General features: G+C 33.1%; 1 protein-coding gene across 2 annotated transcripts in view; it reads right to left on the reverse strand.

The window, feature by feature from the left end:
• The window catches only part of LOC143222761 (potassium channel, subfamily K, member 16-like), a 44,304-nt gene extending 26,148 nt beyond the window's left edge, over positions 1-18,156 (reverse strand). The window contains exon 1 of one of the 2 annotated variants that reach the window (XM_076449712.1): positions 17,978-18,156. In XM_076449712.1, the coding sequence (XP_076305827.1) occupies positions 17,978-17,992 (15 nt within the window). In that variant the 5' untranslated portion in view covers positions 17,993-18,156. Of the gene's footprint in view, positions 1-4,554; positions 4,795-17,977 lie in introns of those variants that run through there. The other variant, XM_076449714.1, reaches the window with a different exon arrangement.
• Between the last annotated feature and the right edge of the window lie 2,970 nt (positions 18,157-21,126).

Consider the following 21,126-nt stretch of genomic DNA (forward strand, 5'->3'; position numbering starts at 1 on the left):
TACACCCATTTTAATTAGTGGGTTTACCTATTTCAGCCACACCCATTGCTAACAGGTCCCTAAAATCAAGCATACAATGCAATCTCCATAGATAAGCATTGACAGTAGAAGGGGTCGTACTGAAGAGCTCGGTGATTTTTAACGTGGTACTTCCATAGGATGCCACCTTTCCAACAAGTCAGTTCGTCAAATTTCTGCCCTGCTAGAGCTGCCCCGGTCAACTGTAAGCGCTGTTATTATGAAATAGAAACGTCTAGGGAAACAACAGCTCAACCACGAAGAGGTAGGCCACACAAGTTCACAGAACGGGACCGCCGTGTACTGAAGCGCGTAGCGCGTAAAAATCGTTTGTCCACAGTTGCAACACTCACTACCGACTTCCAAACTGCCTCTGGAAGCAACGTCAGCACAAGAACTGTTCGTTGGGAGCTTCATGAAACGGGTTTCCATCGCCGAGAAGTTGCACACAAGCCTAAGATTACCATGTGCAATGCCAAGCGTCGGTTCGAGTAGTGTAAAGCACACCGCCATTGGACTCTGGAGCAGTGAAAACGCGTTCTCTGGAATGATGAATCACACTTCACAATCTGGCAGTTTCACAGACAAATCTAATTTTGGCGAATGCTAGAAGAATACTACCTACCTGAATGCATAGTGTCAGCTGTAAAGTTTTGTGGAGAAGGAATAATTATCTGGGGCTGTTTTTCATGGTTTGGACTAGGCTCTTTAGGTCCAGTGAAGGGAAATCTTAATGCCACAGCATACAGTGACATTTTAGAGAATTGTGTGCTTCCAACTTTGTGGCAACAGTTTGGGGAAGGCCCTTTTTTGTTTCAGCATGACAATGCCCCCGTGCGTAAAGCAAGGTCCACAAAGACATGGTTTGCCGAGGTTGGTGTGGAAGAACTTGACTGGCCTGAACATAGCCCTAACCTCAACCTCATCGAAAACGTTTGGGATGAATTGGAACGCCGACTGCAAGCCAGGCCTTCTCGCCCGACATCAGTGCCCGACCTCACACTAATTCTCTTGTGGCTGAATAGGAGCGAATCCCCGCAGCCATGTTCCAAAATCTTCCCAAAGGAGTGGAGGCTGTTATAGCAGCAGAGGGGACCAACTCTATATTAATACCCCTGGTTTTGGAATGAGATGTTCAACAAGCACATATGGATGTGATGGGCGGGTGTCCACATACTTTTGATCATGTATTGTATATGGAATATACCTATAAGGAAGTCATATATACTCAAATGCAAACGATTTTATTCAGATAAGAAAAACAATGTAATACAAGATTATAGCTCTCCAGTGGCACAGCGGTATGTCTGCGGACTTACAAGGCTAGAAACTGGGTTTCGATACCGTGGTGAGCAGGCCACAAATAGCTCATTGTGTGGCTTTGTGCTTAACTACAAACAAACAAAATTAGATTATTAGAATAAAAAATGTGAAACGCATTAAAAATAAAGAGTTATTTCAAGTGAAAATATATGGCTTAAAAAACTTCGCACATATCCTCACACACACGTATCTTTACGATATATTCAATTAAAATATATATATGTAACGGATTTACTATTGTGTATTTATTTTAATATCTATGTTTGTTTCAGTTTAATCAATATTTAGAAATGCATGTAGCTTACATTGTTAAATGTATAATACAAACGTCCCACCTATTTTATAAATTTGAAGATTATCAAATGTTAGAATTAATAATATATGTTTTACACTAGCATATCTTCAAATATTGTTGCCAACTGAACTTTCGAGAACTTCACTCTAAAAGCTTATAAATCGACACGCCAAGAGACAGTTTAATATTGTTGGTTTGCTGAAGTTAGTATACTATAGACCTTGAAAGCTATTGGTAGCTAACGCTTATTAATCGGAAAATTGCAGATTTTTTACCAGGAATGTTCATAGATTTCGAACATTACAAACAGCTTAACATCTGTGAATTAACTTTGGACGTTAGTAATTCATCGTATAACTTCAGCGGAAAAAGCTCACGTATGAAGAAACTAACCGATTTCCCGTCAAATGAAGTGTATCATTGATTCGCTCATTGTGAATAATCAATAAAATATTTAATTCCAGACCAGATAGAAGACTTAGTATTATTTGCATGTTTGTAAAACTTTTTTTTATAAATTATTATTTGTAATAACCATTATCATAAATTGTACTATTGTTTTTATATTAAAGTATATTTGTGTTCGGAAAGAAAGCTGTGTGTGTCAACCTTCTTATCAAACATCATAAATTTGATACATATCGACAATCAATTCACTTGTAGATTAAAACTAAAATTTCAGGCTATTTGAAATCGTAATAAATAACATAATAAATTGGAGACTTGTCTGATATAAATTACAATACGTAGCATGCATATATACTTAAATAGTATCGGATACCTTATTTTCAGTTATAAACTAAAACTGTGTAACACAGAAAATATTCTAATACAAGTTGTTGTTCGTCTCTGGTCTTACTCAGTACTAAAACTTGGGTGTATTTGCCTGAACATGATCTTTAAGATGATCTGATAAACATGTTACAAAAACTTTATTATCAAAATAATAATAAAATATTATAACAATTACCGCATTTTCGGTGTATAAGATGCACCCATATTTCTAAGGCTATCTTCAAAGAAAAAAAATATTCACAGTTATCATTTATTTATTTGTTCAATATCAGTATAATACTTTGTTATTCTTTAGAATACTTCAAAAGTAGTGTCCATAATAAAATAAAATATGGTTGTTTTACACATTTGTATCAAAACATTGTTCATTCATTATAAAACTTTCAAAATCTTCTTTTGCGTCACTGAATTCACTGAAAACAAGTTCTGAAAGTTCACTCTCATTGTCCTCAAACAATATCATCTTTGGCGCCATTAAGGCAATTGCTCACTTCACATTTTTTAAAATATCTTTATTACAGTTTCAACATTTTAGGAAAGAAAAAAGGTTTGGTACTTTTCAACATTATGGAAACAAAAAAACTGCCTACTCGCCAAAAACCCTTTCAAAATACGCCTAGAGAGGCATAAAATTTTTACCTTTGGTGTATAGGACGCAGAGGGGTTTGAGACCCCCTTTTGTGGGGAAAAAAGATATTTCTTATACACCGAAAAATACGGTGCATAAAATTTATAAGAATGCCATTTTAGTACCAGAAAACTAATATTAAACAATTACAACAGCAACAGGAAACTACTACAAAGGTAAGATACACTGTTATAATGGAAGTTTTAAATGTTACAACCTCATATTATACTCCTAACACTGAGGTTAAGAAAACATGTAGATTCAAAAACCAATTTCACATAAAAAACAAACCCATAAAACAAGAGTGCTTTCTTCTGGGTAAAAAGGGTACACCTTTCGAAAACGTTCTGGTTATAGGGTTTTGTATTTTCATGCTGTTACAATAGAAACATTAGATTATTACAGGGGCAAAATAAGCTGCTATAATAGTAATGTTTAACTTTTGCAAGACATTATTGTACTGATAAGAGTAATATTAAACTTTGAATCTTCATTTGGCTACCCTTGCTGTTTGGTTTGTTTTGAATTTCGCGCAAAGCTATACGAGGACTATTTTGCAATGTAAGACTACAGGGAAGGCAGCTAGTCATCACCACCCACCGCCAACTCTTAAGCTACTCTTTTACCAACGAATAGTGGGATTGATCGTCACATTATAACACCCCCACGGCTGGGAGGGCGAGCATGTTTGGCACGACGCAGATGCGAACCCGCGACCCTTAGATTACAAGTTGCACGCTTTAACGCGCTTGGCCATGCCGAGCCAACACTAAAGGTTTGTAGTGCTAGAGTTGGACAACTTGCATCACTAAAGGTTTGTCATACTGGATGTGGACAATTTGCATCACTAAAGGTTTGTTAAACTGGATGTGGACAATTTGCAAACTTCAAGTTAAGAAATGTGGATGATATTTAACAAGCAACGTTTATCTTCTCTTCCAGTTCTCTCTACCTTCTGCTACACCCATGGTAGGGAGAGAGGAACTAGTACTCATAATCTTCCGTATTTTCATAACTCTTGAAGCCACGTGTAGCCTAACGGTCAGAGATTTCGGAGTGAGAATCTGCGTGTTCATAATTTAGGACTCGTTGCTACAAAAAACTTCTTGTTTTGAGGTCTGTTTGTGCGCTGCATGAATTACAGTTAAATCTCTTTCTTCTGCCATATAAGAATAGCCTAAAAGATAGCGATAGGTGCTATTACCTTGTTGCCTTCCCTCTAGTCTATCACCTCAAAATTAGAGACGACTATGAGCATACTAGATAACTCTAGTATAGGTTTACGCGAAGATTCCGAAATTAGTCATAAAGCCTTTTAAGAACCTGCCGTTTCTTTTTCTTCACCAAAGCAGTTGAGCATGCCATTCTTTTTGTGTTTGTAAGTATACCTTCTCTAAATATATTCCTCCTGATATAAATACATTGCAGCTTCATCTGTATCTGCATTACGGAACTAAAGAAAAGAGTTTTATCCGAAATTCAATAAACCACTTACTTGAGACTTCAGACTGTACAAAAGTTGCTTTAATCACTGATGAAGATTTTTATACTTTTAAATCTTAAACCTAAAGTTTAAGATGCCATGAGTTTTACTCTTTCTTAAGACTATGTTTTTAGAACAAAATCATCATCATCTTCTTTCTGTTGATATAAGTATTTTGTATAAATGGCTAAGTAAAACAAAAGCGTTTTTAATATGCCAAAATTGTTACGGTATAGTGGGGTCCACGATGAGATTATACGAGGAATAATCAGCCTTTTTATATCTACACCTTATCCCTTGGAATGACTATATAAAAGTGTAGGTGGAAAGGGCGGTAACCAGCGTGTTAATGCATAACCCTGTTTACAATCCGTGAGAATGACGTGTTTTTCACCAAACTACCTCATGACCAAACACTAAAATGGATATTTATGAAAGTTGTGTTTGGATTGCAGACAAGTTGAATACTTCCGGGAAGGCTTTGGACGTCAACTTATCTAGAAAAATGTTGTTATGACTAGCGAAAAAGGCCATCATATCGAAAATATCTAGCTGTTGTGTCACTTCTAGAGTTCAGGGCACTGATGTTTTTTTTCAACTGAAACACATGTTCTTAAGGAAAAAAGAGAGCCCCTGTTGTTTGTGACGTCACAGCGATTATCATAACACCGGCTGTAGTAAAGTGATGAAAACAGTTTTGAGACATTTTTATAAATTTAAATCAGTATTTCTGTAAGGTTTATTCACTTTGCTATTGTTCATCGTCACGTCCTTAGGGAACCCAAATATTTAAATTAATAAAAACAACTGGACAATTTTCTTATCAATCACATATTAATTAAGCATATATATTATATTATATATATATATAACTTCATAAATTTAAATGATTTACCAAATTAGTGCACACTACACACGGTATAGACAACAAATAGCTAATTCTTGTATTGTGTAAAAGACGAAAAAAATGTAATGAAAATACTCCTTTAAAGTACTACAGCAATCTTTAACAAAATATTCAAGTTATAAAGACGTATTTCACAGTTCCAGCTACTAAAAATAACTTGTTATCAGTTAAGAGGTAAATTCTTTAATTATGTTCTGGAGTACCTTTCAGGATACAAGAGATATCAGGTGCAAGCTTGGAAGATGTAAATATTCGATTATATGGGACAATGACGTCATTCTTTTAATTAATTTTCCCACAAGAGATTGAACCCGATCCTTGTTTAAGTGAGAGGCGGAATTGGGTAGTTAGGAGTAGGAGTTTAAGAAATATGTTTATTAACCACAGTAATAATATAGAGTTCGTCTGTGAAATACAAAGTTGCAGTGGTGTCATCCACACAAGAGACATCAAAATCGATCCCAGGACATACAAATGTTATTGAATACTCCAGCAAAAGTATATAGAATAGTCTCAAATGATCACTTTAAACTTCGAGAATCGAGTTCATATCAGAACGTGTTTAATAATTAAGTTATACTTCATATTTTAAGACTGAAATTTTTCAAATCTACTAAATTAATGATATATGTAAATGTAAATCAAAGACTTTATCTAAATATAATCATGAATCTAATAGTTCAGGGAAAAAATTTTATTTTGTTCTAACTACTTTAAAGCATGTGTTGTGGAAACAGATGTCTATCATAGTTTAGTAGAATAAGATTTCTTCACATGCTACCAATAAATCGTTGTATAATATAAAACTAGGAATCAATAAAAGTAGAAATGAATTAGAGTTAGACTAAAGGAAGCACAATTTATCCTTCTATATTAGCGGGTCGCCATCGGGTTAACGTTATACTTACAATCTTACAATCCAGGTCTCGATCCGCGTGGCGGAGAAGAGCAGATAAGTTACTACTTTGCGCTAAGGCAAACAATTAAACAAAAGCCTATTAATGATAGAGAAAATCACTACGCTACTATCTGATTTATGTAATGAAACCAATTGTTTGTCCTCTTAGAATTATTTAGCCTAGAAGATGATATTTAAGCTTACGATTTTCACCATAACCTTTGAAAGGAATAATTGCAGACAATATGCACGTTAGGCTTAAAACCGAAGGAAGACTGGCATGACCAGTTAGTAAAAGTCATTATCAGGATTAGAATTCAAGTAATATTTAATCGATTTGCACAGAAAAATATTTATTTTTAACATTAATTTCAAATGAATAAAGTCAACAGAAACAAAATTACGGGTATTTGCATTTCGTCTACAGTGGACAGCTGATTTGTATAAAAATGTTTTTGGAAAAGAACATAAGAGTATAATAAAGTCATTTTGGAATCTTTGACCATATTGACTTCAAAAGCATCTGAAGATGAAACTCATTTGATAATAAAAATGTAACAAGAATAAAACGAAGTCATATTCACGGAAAAAAAAAAACTTCTTAAATCACCCCGTTTCATCTCATATATCATTTTCTCTCGTTATACTCACATAATGTTCTTGATTTTTTACCTTTGTACTTAAACTAGTATTGCTTATATACTTGATATGTCATGAGTTTGTTTGTTTTTTTAATTTCGCGTAAAGCTACACGAGGGCTATTTGTGCTAGCCGTTTCTAATTTAGCAGTGTGAGACTAGAGTGAAGGCAGCTAATCATAAGCACCCACTGCCAACTATTGGGCTACTCTTTTACCAACAAACAGTAGTATTGACCCTCACATAATGACGCCCTCATGACTGAATGGACAAGCATGTTTGGTGTGATGGATATCCGAACCCGTGACTCTCTGGTTACGCGTCGAGCGCCCTAACAACCTGGCTATGCCGGACCTTGATATGCCATGGGATAGCGTGTGAAAACGTTTTGTTAACAACTTATTAGAACACTCAAAACTCACTCGGAATTAAAGCTGGCGACGAGAAAGTTTCAGTAATTTGTTTTCCATTTTATTTTAAACATTATATTTCTTAGTTTATGTTTATTTCCGAAAGAAAACTGTAAAAAGTTAAAATAGTCGTGTAGAATAATAATTTATATGAAATTATCTGATAATATGGGTAGTCAAACACGCTAAAATTAGTTTTTTATAATACTTTTAGTGACAAAAATTCAATTTTTCTGTGTATTAAATGAAATACCACTTGAATACTAATATCCGATATCAATGATCAATCACTAATCTTGTCCGTACTACTTTGATTGAATGCAAATGTATTTCTTAACATTTTAGTGGAACACACAAACATGTAAAAATTGTGAAATGATGAACATGTGAAAAGAAATAGAAGAAAAAACACAAAACCAACAGAAGATGCCTACGATTAACTATTTATCTTCAGTTAAGAGTAGAAAAGGTGACAGTAGATTCGGAAATTTGAGTAAGAAACAAAAGCTCACAGAAGGAACGCATGTAATCACAGCTGAATCCAATAACATTATTGTAATGACGTCACACTATTCTCCATAAATAAACCAAAAACTCAAAACAAAGCCATAAGCCTAATCTCGTGATTATTATTTTGATATTTTAACCATATTTGTAGTTCAAATAATCCTCATTTCATCATGTTATGACACAGTACATAACTGTGTATTTAAACAGCATATATTGACTTATAATTGTGTGTGTGTTTTCTAATTGCAAAGCCACATCGGGCTATCTGCTGAGCCCACCGAGAGGAATTGAATCCCTGATTTTAGCGTTGTAAATCCGTAGACTTACCGCTGTACTAACGGGGGGCGACTTATAATTACTTAATAGTACATTATTACAAAAAAAATAATAATTAAGCAAATTATTAAACAGGGAAACCAACGAATTAGTGATATGAAGAAAAACGCACTGAAAAGTTAACGATATATTTACGGAAAAGTTACGTAACAATTAACTGGAATTTTACACAATAAACAATTATTTCAAAAAGTTACTCTATAGCAGAAATTATTACTGTGATAGAATGAAACAGATTCACATTATAATTTTATACGTATTTAAACTAACAATAAAATATACTTTATATCAGACAGACGCGAATAGTAATGTTTGATCACAATAAAATGGCACATGTAGTATAAATTGCAAAATCAAATTTATTTCAATTTCTGAAATAGAATCGAGTTCGTCCTATTTTAATGGTGAATTCATCATTCCATATACAAGCAAGTCTGAGGTCAAAGTTATTTAAACAAGCTTTACAGAGCGAATTTGAAAGTGGATAGCTGAAATATTTGAATATATTTAATTTATATCCACGAAGTATACACACAATAGTATACCTGGTACGTGTTAAAATTTTTTTTTTGTTTGAATTTCGCGCAAATCTACTCGAGGGCTATCTGCGCTAGCCGTCTCTAGTTTAGCATTGTAAGACTAGAGGAAAAGCAGCTATTCATCGCCACCCACCGCCGACTCTTGGGCTACTCTTTTACCAACGAATAGTGGGATTGACCGTCACATTATAACGCCCCCACGGCTGAAAGGGCGAGCATATTTGGTGCGACGGGGATTCGAACCCGCGACCCTTAGATTACGAGACGAACGCCTTAATCCACCTGGCCATGCCAGACCTGCGTTAATAGAGAGCTATTCGATTATACTATTATATAACTATATGATAAACTGATAATTTCAAACAATTTAAGTTATGTGCCTAAAAATACCCTTTTAAAACAAAACCCCAACTTTTATATTATCCTCCTGTAATCAATAATATACACTAATCTTATCTTAAGATAGTATTTACACTAGGGTAACGATGTTTCCCTTTAGTGTACTCAGTGCCACACAAAACAGTTCCTCGTAGGCGTTTTGTCTTTACTATTTATAACAGCTGAGGGATGTGAATGTGAATGTAGGAAAAATCACAAAATAAACCAAATAAACCGGTCCCTTGTTGGAAAAGTTTATTTTATAATTTTTCATGAAACCCGGCCTCCTGAAATACCTAATTAAATAACCTGCTAAGAAATGGTTAAGGATTAACATCAAGCTGTAAGCAATAGTTCTATCGATACATGATTGATTATAAAATATACAGGTGTTTTATTGTACTACTTTGTAAAAATAAATAAAAGAAATTATACGTCATTGTTATTTAATTTTTACATTAACTCTATATTTATTAACGTTCTTTTGAGAAAAACTTACCTAATGAGAAAGATGATGCTGTTTTTCATCATACAGCAACTTCAAATGAAGAAGAAAAGAAATCAATTTGATCCTAAAACCTGACTGGATCCCTAACCTGTTTTTATACTTGTTTTTTGAGAAAAACCAACGTTGAGAAGCTTGATTCTCACTTTTCAGTCGTGACAAAGGGCATAAAAATTATTACTGCATTTTCTGATAAATTTGGATACTCAGCACGACAGGTCAGCCAAAGTTTAATTAACAAGACTTAACTAAAACAGTCTTTCAGTGCGCTGCCACAGGACAGTTCGATAATAAAATCAATATGTAATTCACTAAGTTGTAATCCTTCCTCATTTTCCGTGTGAACAGTAGAATGCATCTACATTTCACTGCTGTCAATTGGAGGAAAATACTCCTTAAAGCATGATTTTAACCCGAAAAGATACTCTTTGATTGATGAAGAAATATCAGCTAGAATTTTACCTTTTCACCTTGGTTGTGTTATTCTGTTAAAGTAGAAAAAAACGTATAATTTCTCTTCTTGAGTCGATGTACCCACATGTTAATTTTTTAAAGCTGCTTCTGTCTTTTCCCAAACTTTAAAAATATTTATGTTAGCACCTTGTAAGTTTAGATTTAACACATTTAAGAAGCCAAAAATGTCACATAAATAGGTCACCTTAATTAACGAAAGCAAATTATGAAACCTGTTTCTAAATTCATGTATTGCATCCTTTGCTGATAGGGATGTTGCTCCAAAAACAAGATGACTTCATTCTTCATTTCGATGAGTCTTTTAAGGCATTTCCTTTTGATAACCACCAAACTTCACAATGTAATAGGAAATTCTTGTGTTTATTTCTTAATTCTCTGCACAAAGCAGTAAAGATTCAGGAATTCAAAGAACTAGATTTTGTATAGTTTATGAATTTAACACATTCTTGCATAGATGAATTCAAAAGTAAGTGTATTCACTTCCTTTACAGCTAACACCTTTCTGTGAATGCTACAATGCATCCATTTACAAACTGGTGTCACTGCTCTAATCCTCTGGGGAACTCCTGTAAGGAAACCTGCCATTGAGTGAGCGCCATCGGTATTCAATCCAACACATTTTTTTCCATTGAATTCCACTCTGAATTATAAAATTATTGATTTAATTAAAAATCTAGTCAGTCGTTGTTCTTGTTGGAAGTGATTTACAGATGAATAAATATTCATGAATTGTGTCCTTACAATAATATCTTACAAAACACATTAAACTGACAGCATCTGCTATGTCTGTGCTTTTACCCACTTGTAATAAAAAACTGACTACAATGAACCAAGCGTATAAAAGTTTCTTCAATATTTTTCACCATGTCCACAATTCTAACTTCACTCTATTATTAGAGAGAAACAGTAAATTTAAGTGGTTTTCTTGTTTTTTTTATAAACACAGATGTTCACTGTAGAAAGTATTAACGTTTCATCAATATTATGTGGATAACTTGTCTCGTCTATTACTTTTGAAATTACATATGAGTCTATAATCGAGTCTTCATTGAAAGCTGCCCAGCTTGGTCAGGTGGTTAAGGCACTCCACTCGTAATCTCAGGTCGCAGATTCGAATCCCCGTCACACCAAACATGTTCGCCCTTTCAGTCGTGAGGAGTTATAATGTGAGGGTTAATTCCCCTATTTGTTGGTAAAGAGTAGCCCAACATTTGGCAGTGAGTGGTAATAACTAGCTGCTTTCCCTCTAGTACTATACTGCTAAATTAGGGATGACTAACGCAGATAGCCTTCCTGTAGCTTTGCGCGAAATTCAACACAAACCAATTATTGGAAGATATCATGGGAAAAGTGTGTAAAATTATTTTCCTGGATATAACTATTTAATATTTCTTATTTATAAAAATATATATATATATATATTGGCTTACTCGAGTATTTTGGATGTCTGGTATCAAAGTGGCGTTTCAGTTTCGATGGTTTCATGCTCTCATTTTATAATGTTGAATAACAAAGAACGCATAATGGCAAGTCATTATTGCCACCACCACTTATAAAACCATAATTCAAATATTCATCTCAATAGTGTCGAGTCCAATAGGTCTTTGTTTTCTTTTCTTTGCTACCAAGCTACATATCACTTAAACGTTTATAATTAGGCTTATTATTTTTCCTAACTTCAGTTTCAATAAAACTAGGCTGCATTTGTGCATCACTTAAGGTTTTCTTGTGTGATGCGTGTTCCTTCAGCCATCTATCCATACTGAAGAGAGATTTTCTTTAAAATAAACAACTTAACAAGTTTTTAGCTAGTACAAAGTAAGTCACAAACAATTCTCTGTCTTCTTAGTACAAACTGACACTTCTAGCACTGGACACCAGCAACTTGTCTGCTGCCACTTGGCGCTACTAGACGTAAGACTCAGGTCTCGCATGCCCGTCAATTTCCATGAATAGAATAAGCAAATTTAACACATTTGGTATAAAATTCTTAAAACTTTGGTGTCGAAGAACAACCGGTTAACTTGAAGGAACAAATGGTACTTTTATATGAAACAAAATATCTTAGTTGTTCTTACCTGTAGACAGGGGAATATCTGCTTGGACTCAGCAGGGACATGTCCAGCTAACACGTGATTTACGTTTAAGGTATTTCACAAGAATCTCAAGGTTATCAACACAGTAAAACGTAATCCTAAATTCTCAAATATACACTAAGTGAGAACACATTACTTCCTGAGGGACTGTAAGGTATGAAGGCAGCCGTAAACTTGTCAATTCTATAGTTTCGTAGCTTTAAGTATAAACTTTCACTTTTCCTTCCTCTTATATTATACTAGTTGAAATACTGAGAAAATCCAATTTGAAATAATATTTAAATTATAATGTAATTGAAAATGATAATATTATTAGAATATATTTATATTAACTGGTTTACTCATATTTTTTTCTTTAATATACAACAAGAGTTTGGAAAAAGTTTCAAAATTGTGGTTGGGAGTGAAAGGGTTAAAATTAATTTAATTTATTATTTTTTTATTTTTCAGCGGACCGGCATTATAATGTAATGTACAGTCAATCCCACTATTCGTTGGTAAAAGAGTAGCCCAAGAGTTGGCGGTGGGTGGTGATGACTAGCTGCTGTCCCTCTAGTCTTACACTGCTAAATTAGGAAGGGCTAGCACATATAGCCCTCGAGTAGGTTTGTGCGAAGTTCAAAACAAACAAACAAAATATTATAATTGATCATTAACTGCGCAAACAAAGAAAAGAAGACCGAGGCAGTTCCACTAAACAACTTTATCATTTAAGCATACCAGTAGGCAGTTTTCACATACTGTATTGTACAAAAACAATAGAAACTGAAACTATAGCAAATTAGCAAAACAGGAATATCAGTTCTGTGGAAAATGCTATTGCAGAGGACGTGAAACTAGCGTTTACTGTTTACTCACTAACGGCCTCTGGTGTTGCATTTATACATATCAAATCAAGGACTTGAGAATATGATGCCTAAATGAACTCCGTCAGAGCTCAATTTAACAGTTAAAATACAAAAATTATCCATCACCACAAACGGTTAACATCCATAATTTGTTGTGTTTCATTTCATATGCCAGCACGTAAATACACGAACTGGTTACAAACTAAATTATTATCAACACAATTTATAAGCTTTTTTGGGCAAATCTACCTTGTTCTAAAACTTTAAGAAAACTTAAAATACTCCTTCCGAATCAGGTTTTTTAACTTGTGAATGAAACCCAATGACTTTGTATAATTTTGATACATTGCTGGGTTTTTGGAAACTTGGCATGTTAATTTCCAACAGAGTGTAAACTTCTCAATCAAATTTTTACGAGTGGAATCTTTTATGTACGAATAAATTATATGATAAACAACTATCTTGTTATCAAAAAAATTCGAAGTTTAGCGAAAAGTTATTCAAATTACATATACATTGACGATATCTTGCGAAGAATAATGAGATGTTACACTGGGCAATATATCAGCACAATAACGGCGTATCTAGTATTTATAACAAACTCAATCAAACACTTGTGAGAGAGGATTAATAGATATTTAGGGTTTGGTTTGTTTTGAAATTCGCGCAAAGCTACACAAGGGCTATTTGCGCTAGCCCTTTCTAATTTAGCAGTGTAAGACTAGAGGGAAGGCAGCTAGTAATAACCACCAGCCGCCAACTTTTGGGCTACTCTTTTACCAACGAAGAGTAGGATTGACCGTCACATTATAACGTCCCCACGGCTGATAGTGCGAGCATATTTGGTATGACGAGGATTCGAACCTGCGCCATAAAACACTAAATAAACCAGCCAACCAACCAATCGAACCTGCGACCCTCGGATTACGAGTCGAGTGCCTTAACCATCTGGCCATGCCGGACCTGATAGGTAGGGAAACAGACAGATTGGTTAAACGCTTATCACGTATAGTTTTGGGCTTGACAGCTGTATAACATTTCTTAAAATCAAAAATTAATTTTTACACACCTAAAACCAATGATCATTTTGAAACTGAATAATAACTAACATGCAAATTTTAATTGTGCTAAATTTTATTATTTTCAAGACGATTATAACAACGTGTTGTGAGAAGAATATTAAATACCTTTTCACAAAACTTTGTTTATCCTGATGGCTGGAATAAAATAATCAATAAATTCAGTCATTGAAGAATTGAGAAAAAGGTATTGATGTAGCTATAAAAGCACAACTTTCTATAGTCCAGTAACACTGGGAACGTTCACCGTAAATAAGTTTAATCATTCATGATCCAGTAACAACAGGTATGATCAGAAACTATTAATCAGTTTAACCTTTTATGATCCATATATATGTAGAAACGGCTGTTATGGATAGAGAAAACTATGCACAGGAGCGAACAACGTTTCGACCTTCTTCGGTCATCGTCAGGTTCACAAAGAAAGAAAGAGGCAACTGACTGATAGCTGACCACATGTTTGAAAGGAGTTGTGTAACTGAGTGTATGACTGTAGAGGGCGTGCTTAGATGTTTGATTATATTTATTAATATAGGTATAAAGGTGTTCCTTTGTGTTGGTTTATTTTGGGCTTGAGCTGTTGTATAAGTAAGACTTCTCTAATTTTGCGTTTGTTTATGTTTGTTTCTTTATTTAGTATTTGAGTGTTTTCTATGGTTATGTTGTTTTTATTTGATTTGCAGTGTTCGGAAACGTGTGAAGATGACTTTTTGTGTTCTTTGAATCTGGTTTCCATTTTTCTACTTGTTTCTCCAGTATAGAAGTCGTGGCAGTTATCACATTGTATTTTATAAATAATGTTGGTGTGGTGTTTTTCAGTGTAGTTTTTACATAGTATAGACCTCAGTTTTGTGCCTGGTTTTTGAATAAATTTGGTATTAACTGGAATGTCATATTTTGTTACTAGTTTCTGCCAAATGTTGGTTATTTGTCTGCTGATGTCGGGAATATATGGTATACAGCAGTATATGGTTTTGTGATTTTCTAAATCGTAGGATATATTTACTTTTGTTAGTTGATTTTGTTTTTTGTCTAGGTGTGTGCGTATAATGTTTTCTTCGGTTTGTGGAGGAAACTTATTGATGTTGATGAAGTATTGTTTTATTTTGTCTAATTCGTCATTAATTTATCTGGTGAGTACAATTTTATGGCTGTGTTTATTTGGTTTCTTAGTATGTTGAGTTTTTGTATTGTTTCATGTGCTGAGTCCTATGGAATGTATAGTCCAGTAGCAATAGATATGGATAGTGACGATTAATCCTTTTTACCTTTCATGATCCAGCAACAACAGATAAACCAATTTAACCATTCATGATCCAGTATCAGTGAATATAAATAGTGACTATTAATTAGTTTATATTTTCATGATCCAGTAACAATAGACAATAAATAATGACTTTTAAACCGATCATCACGTTCAAGTCATATGGTCAATGTTGAATTTAGCTTTCTATTTAAATAATTTAACAACATTTAGTTATCATAGCAATTAGTTTTAATTACTCACATTTCCCTAGATTTATAGCACTGTCCCCCTCTCTTCCCAGTTACAGAGGTATATTATATACTTTTGGTTTAACAGTTTAGTGTGTGTTTGTGTGCTTTTCTTATAGCAAAGCCACCTCAGGCTATCTGCTGTACCCACCTAGGGGATGGATCCCGTGATTTTAGGGTGTAAATTCGTAGACTTACCGCTGTACTAGCGGGGGGCTAAAAGTTTAGTAGCCCCTTGTTTCTTAATTTTGACGACGTGCTCTTGTTCCAAATAATAATATTTTTCTCTTTTCCTTCGTAAATGGCTTAACATGTATAGGTGTTATTAATGCGGTCTGATAATTCAGCCATCAACAAGCATATATTTCTTCATACTTTTATTTAACATGTAAATGCAATTGCTCATTCCTTCTAAATACAAAACGACAAACGGAGTTAACTATAAGATTATTGGAGGTAATTTTTTAACAAAACTAGGTTTTTAGGAAAAAGTTCAAATCCAGTTTCAAACCCTTGCTAATACGCATATGTTACATCAAAAACAATCCCCGAACTCAATTATGTTCTATCTTTTGCACTTTTTTCTCGTCGGATCTTCTTTGTTATTCGGCAAAGCTTCAAAATGTATCTATTTTGTAATGTTTGTTCAGATACATAAAGTTTAGTTCATTTGTTGTTTGTCTTTCATTCGACACAAAGCTAAACAATGGGCTATCTGTACTCTACCATCCACGGGCATCGAAATCTGTTTTCTAGTGTTGTAAGTCCGCAGGCACACCGTTGTGCCACTGGAGGCACGTTAACTTTAATAAATTAAATAACCATTCTCCTTCTCTTCACCTCTCTCTCTCTCTCCATACATATAATTATCCGTATATACTGCGGTATCTGAACAAATTGAAGTGTTTCTAAAAATAAGATATACTACGAACAGTTATAAATTTTTCTAAAACAAAATATAATATAAACCACCTGCAGTTTAAAAACAAGATATACATAAACAACTGGAAGTTTCTAAAAATAAGATATACTACGAACAGCTATAAATTTTTCTAAAACAAAATATAATATAAACCACCTGCAGTTTAAAAACAAGATATACATAAACAACTGGAAGTTTCTAAAAATAAGATATACTACGAACAGTTATAAGTTTTTCTAAAACAAAATATAATATAAACCACCTGCAGTTTAAAACAAGATATACATAAACAACTGGAAGTTTCTAAAAATAAGATATACTACGAACAGTTATAAATTTTTCTAAAACAAAATATAATATAAACCACCTGCAGTTTAAAAACAAGATATACATAAACAACTGGAAGTTTCTAAAAATAAGATATACTACGAACAGTTATAAGTTTTTCTAAAACAAAATATAATATAAACCACCTGCAGTTTAAAAACAAGATATACATAAACAACTGGAAGTTTCTAAAAATAAGATATACTACGAACAGTTATAAGTTTTTCTAAAACAAAATATAATATAAACCACCTGCAGTTTAAAAACAAGATATACATAAACAACTGGAAGTTTCTAAAAATAAGATATACTGTAAACAAATATTTTGTAATAACATATAGCATAAATAACTGAAAGATTCCAAAAATACGATATAGTATAAACAACTGGGAGTTTTTAAAAACAATATCTTATAAACAACTCGAAGTGTTTATGAACAAAAACAAATGAAAAAAATACAACAATAAATTTTAATTTCAGGTTTTACATCTTTAAGTCCTTTTTTAACATATTTTTATCTCCATTTATGAATAAAAACAAATGAAAAAAATACAACAATAAATTTTAATTTCAGGTTTTACATCTTTAAGTCCTTTTTTAACATTTTTATCTCCTTAACCGTGATAATCGTACAAGTTCAAGGCAGATTGCCATCCATTCTTCGTGAACATAAAGAACAGTTAGAGCATAATGAAAATCTAAAAATATAAAGAATTTACTAAAGTAGCTGAGAGAGAAAATATGTAACGTCAATGTTTCGCCCAAATGACCTTAATCCTGATGATGCAAATAAATTACATATAACATTAATTTCTTTAATAAATATGTTTAAACAACATTATTGTTATCTGTATATAAATTTATGACGTTCGCTAAGTATACAAAGAATTTAAAATAATATTGAAACTAAAGGTTTAGAGATGCAGACATTTTAAGTTAACATGTTAAACTTTGTATTGCTTTTCCCACTTTACATAAAAGTGAACTTGACCGTCCGCTATCTGTGTGTTTTGCCAATAATACTGAAATATATGAGCATATTTTATACACATAAAGACTTAAATATTTCCATACCATTCGTTGGATCATCTTGGTCTGTTAGTAAGAGTTCTGTTTCTCTTAGTGTTGTAGTTTATGCCTGACTACTCACACGAGATGAAGTTGCATGCACCCATAAGGGCACTTAAAGTAACAGAACGTCTGAACAATGAACAATGCTGGTTGCCAATGTTAGACTCTATAAACTAAGCGATAGAAAAAAAACTTCAATGCATTATTTTTAGTCTTGTGTCAGCAAGGATTGGATCAGATAAAAATATTGGCTGTTCTCCAGATGTGCGTAAAAAGGATGGAAGTGAGACAGAAGACTAATACACCCAGAAACAGGTGACCCACTCAAATATTGTTGAATATCTTCGTAATGCTATATGTTACATGTAAATTGAGGTTCTAAATATAACGAGAACATACAGGTTCTTATAAATTTCCTTGGCACGTTCGAACATAAGTAAAATTAATATTATTCATCATAAATAACAAATCTTGGTCAATATACCAATAAAACCATGAGAAACATGAATCCATGGTTAATGGTGGTATTCAGCATAGAACTCTACCTCAGCTCAGTTTGGACTGCAGTCTTGAAATGTCATGATAGACACATAAGCAATATACCAATATTCAACATGTCTACTGTAGTAGGAGGACACCTGTCAAGCCCATAAACGGAATAGATTTTTCATGATACAAAGTTGATTCAAGTATTCCATCAAATAAGTCAATCGAAGGAATATGTCCATGTTAGATACGGACAACTTCTCTCCAAGAATACATGTAATTGTTGGGATTAAAGGTGGCCATATTGTGTATACTTTGATTTCTCTGATATAATTACCCATGGCCTGGGATTCCTTTTTTAAACAGCCTTATCATATTCGCCAAGAATTATTGGGCTCTGGTAAGTTTGTTGTCATTATCGTTTAATATATGTTATATTCCTGGGTTATTTTATCCTTTAGTATGTTTAGTATCGGTGCTGTTCTTTATTTTCCAGCACATTAAATTTTGTTCATTGTCTGTATCGTCAACATACTTGATAATCTCAGTTTCCTTTACTGTCGAATATGTTTCATGTTGTCTATTATTGTTTTTTATCCCGTAGTATGTTTAATATAGTTTGCTTCCTTTATTCTGCAGTATGTTCAGTGTCATAAGTTTTCTATATCCTCTAGTATGTTGGATGACTTTAGAGAGTCACTGGCTCTTTCTATCAAATATAGCAGTAGTTTGGAGTGTGCGAGAAATAAACTCTCAAAGATAGCTGAATCAGTCTACATCTAATCCAAAACTTATGACAGATACATTAATTGAGTAATATTGTGTGTGCATAACTGATGCGATACAAAAAGTTCTGAAGTATCTATTACGACAGCTCTATGTTCAAAGCGATCTAATCACAAGTGTATTTTTATAAAATATCACAGAAAAAGTTTTGCACGATAATAGCTGATCACAAATTATTAATCACAGTTGAGAACAAATAAAGATTTTTGTAGCAAAAACAAAACTTCCACTTTATACGTGTGGGAAAAAGAGTTGTTATAAGACAAAAGACTGAATTTACACTAACTCTTTCTCAGAGACATATAATACTAAAGCCAATACACATAACTTTTTCGTGCATAGAAAGTAGCTATACTTAGAAAGTTTTACTTATATCATCATTTTAAGTATCTTATCTTTATAAGAAAAATATTAAAAAGTCCGAACTCACTTTTGAAGTTACATCTAAGTTTTGTCTGTGAGAAATGATTTAGAAGTTAGAAAATTGGTTTCTGAAATAAAAGATTCGTCATAAAAGTTACTGTTTTTTTAATTATGGGAATATTTATAATATTTTTGTTCATATAAAAGTAGTAAAATTTACTGAAGTGTATTACTAACAAAACCAGAAAACATCAAATTTAGGGTGAACTTGTTTTTATGTCAGAAAAACATTGTTGATATAGTAAAATATTAAAAATATTGTTTACAGGCAAGAAAAAAAGAATTTACGTATTAACACTTGATGTAAATTACACATGAAGAACTTAGCAAAAACAATTAGTTTGAATATACAATCCAGTATAAGTATTCGTATTAAAGTATTGGTTTGTTTTAAATTTCGCGCAAAGCTACACAAGAGCTATTTGCGATAGCCCTCCCTAATTTAACAATGTAAGACTAGAGGAAAGGCAGCTAGTCGTCACCACCCATCGCCAACTCTTTTACCAACGAATAGTGGGATTGACCGTAACATTAGAACGCCCCCAAGGGCGAACATGTTTGGTGTAATGGAGATTCGAACCCGCGATCCTCGGATTACGAGTCGAGTGCCTTGGCGATGACGGGCTCGTATTAAATTATCCAACGTTGAAACCAATTTCATATTTTGAAAGTCCAAAAATAAGAAATATTCAAATAATCTTCAGTTTCTAATTTTATTACGACGGTAACTTTTGCTAGAAAAAGCTATGTTCTTATTTAAAAAATGGATATGCTTGGAATGTGACTATAGCTAATATTTTCTTATCCATCTACATCTAAATCCGGCATTACTTTTAAAACACTCTTAGAATTTAAAAAATAAGACGAGAAAAATGGAGCATAATTTTATAGGAACAAAACAGAGAAAAATAACCTTTAATACACGGTACGTATACGCTAAGTAAAAGTTATTTTCATTTTAATATATTGTTTTATTTCATTTAAAGATTCACTTGCTTACGTAAAATTACTACAGAAAATGTAGTAACAACTAATCTGGCGCTAAGGAATGGTTCTTGAGAACAGAGTTCTAAATGAGTCAGCTCTAAATAGTCATTTTAACATTACATATATATGGAGATATGTTAGTAACTGAAAGCATTGTTTCTTACCTGTGAAAGATGTGTAACTGGTTTACCCACGTATTGATAAACATTGATTATTACAATACAGTATTATTTATTAAAGTAAATAAACACAAACAGTTTTAAAAACAAAGAGACACATGTTACATGGAAAAAACTTAGTCAAAATATTTTGTCTAAGCTGAAGCTTGTACTGTTGTTTCTGTTTCCAGCATTGCTGCATTATTTCTTTCGATTTCTTCTTACTATATTTCTTGATATCTTCTGCACTTAAGTCAAGGGAATCGTAAAGTATAAATTACTAGTAATTATAAAACTGTTGAACTCGTACTG

Source organism: Tachypleus tridentatus, chromosome 8 (genome assembly GCF_004210375.1).
Source record: "Tachypleus tridentatus isolate NWPU-2018 chromosome 8, ASM421037v1, whole genome shotgun sequence".
NCBI lineage: Eukaryota > Metazoa > Arthropoda > Merostomata > Xiphosura > Limulidae > Tachypleus > Tachypleus tridentatus.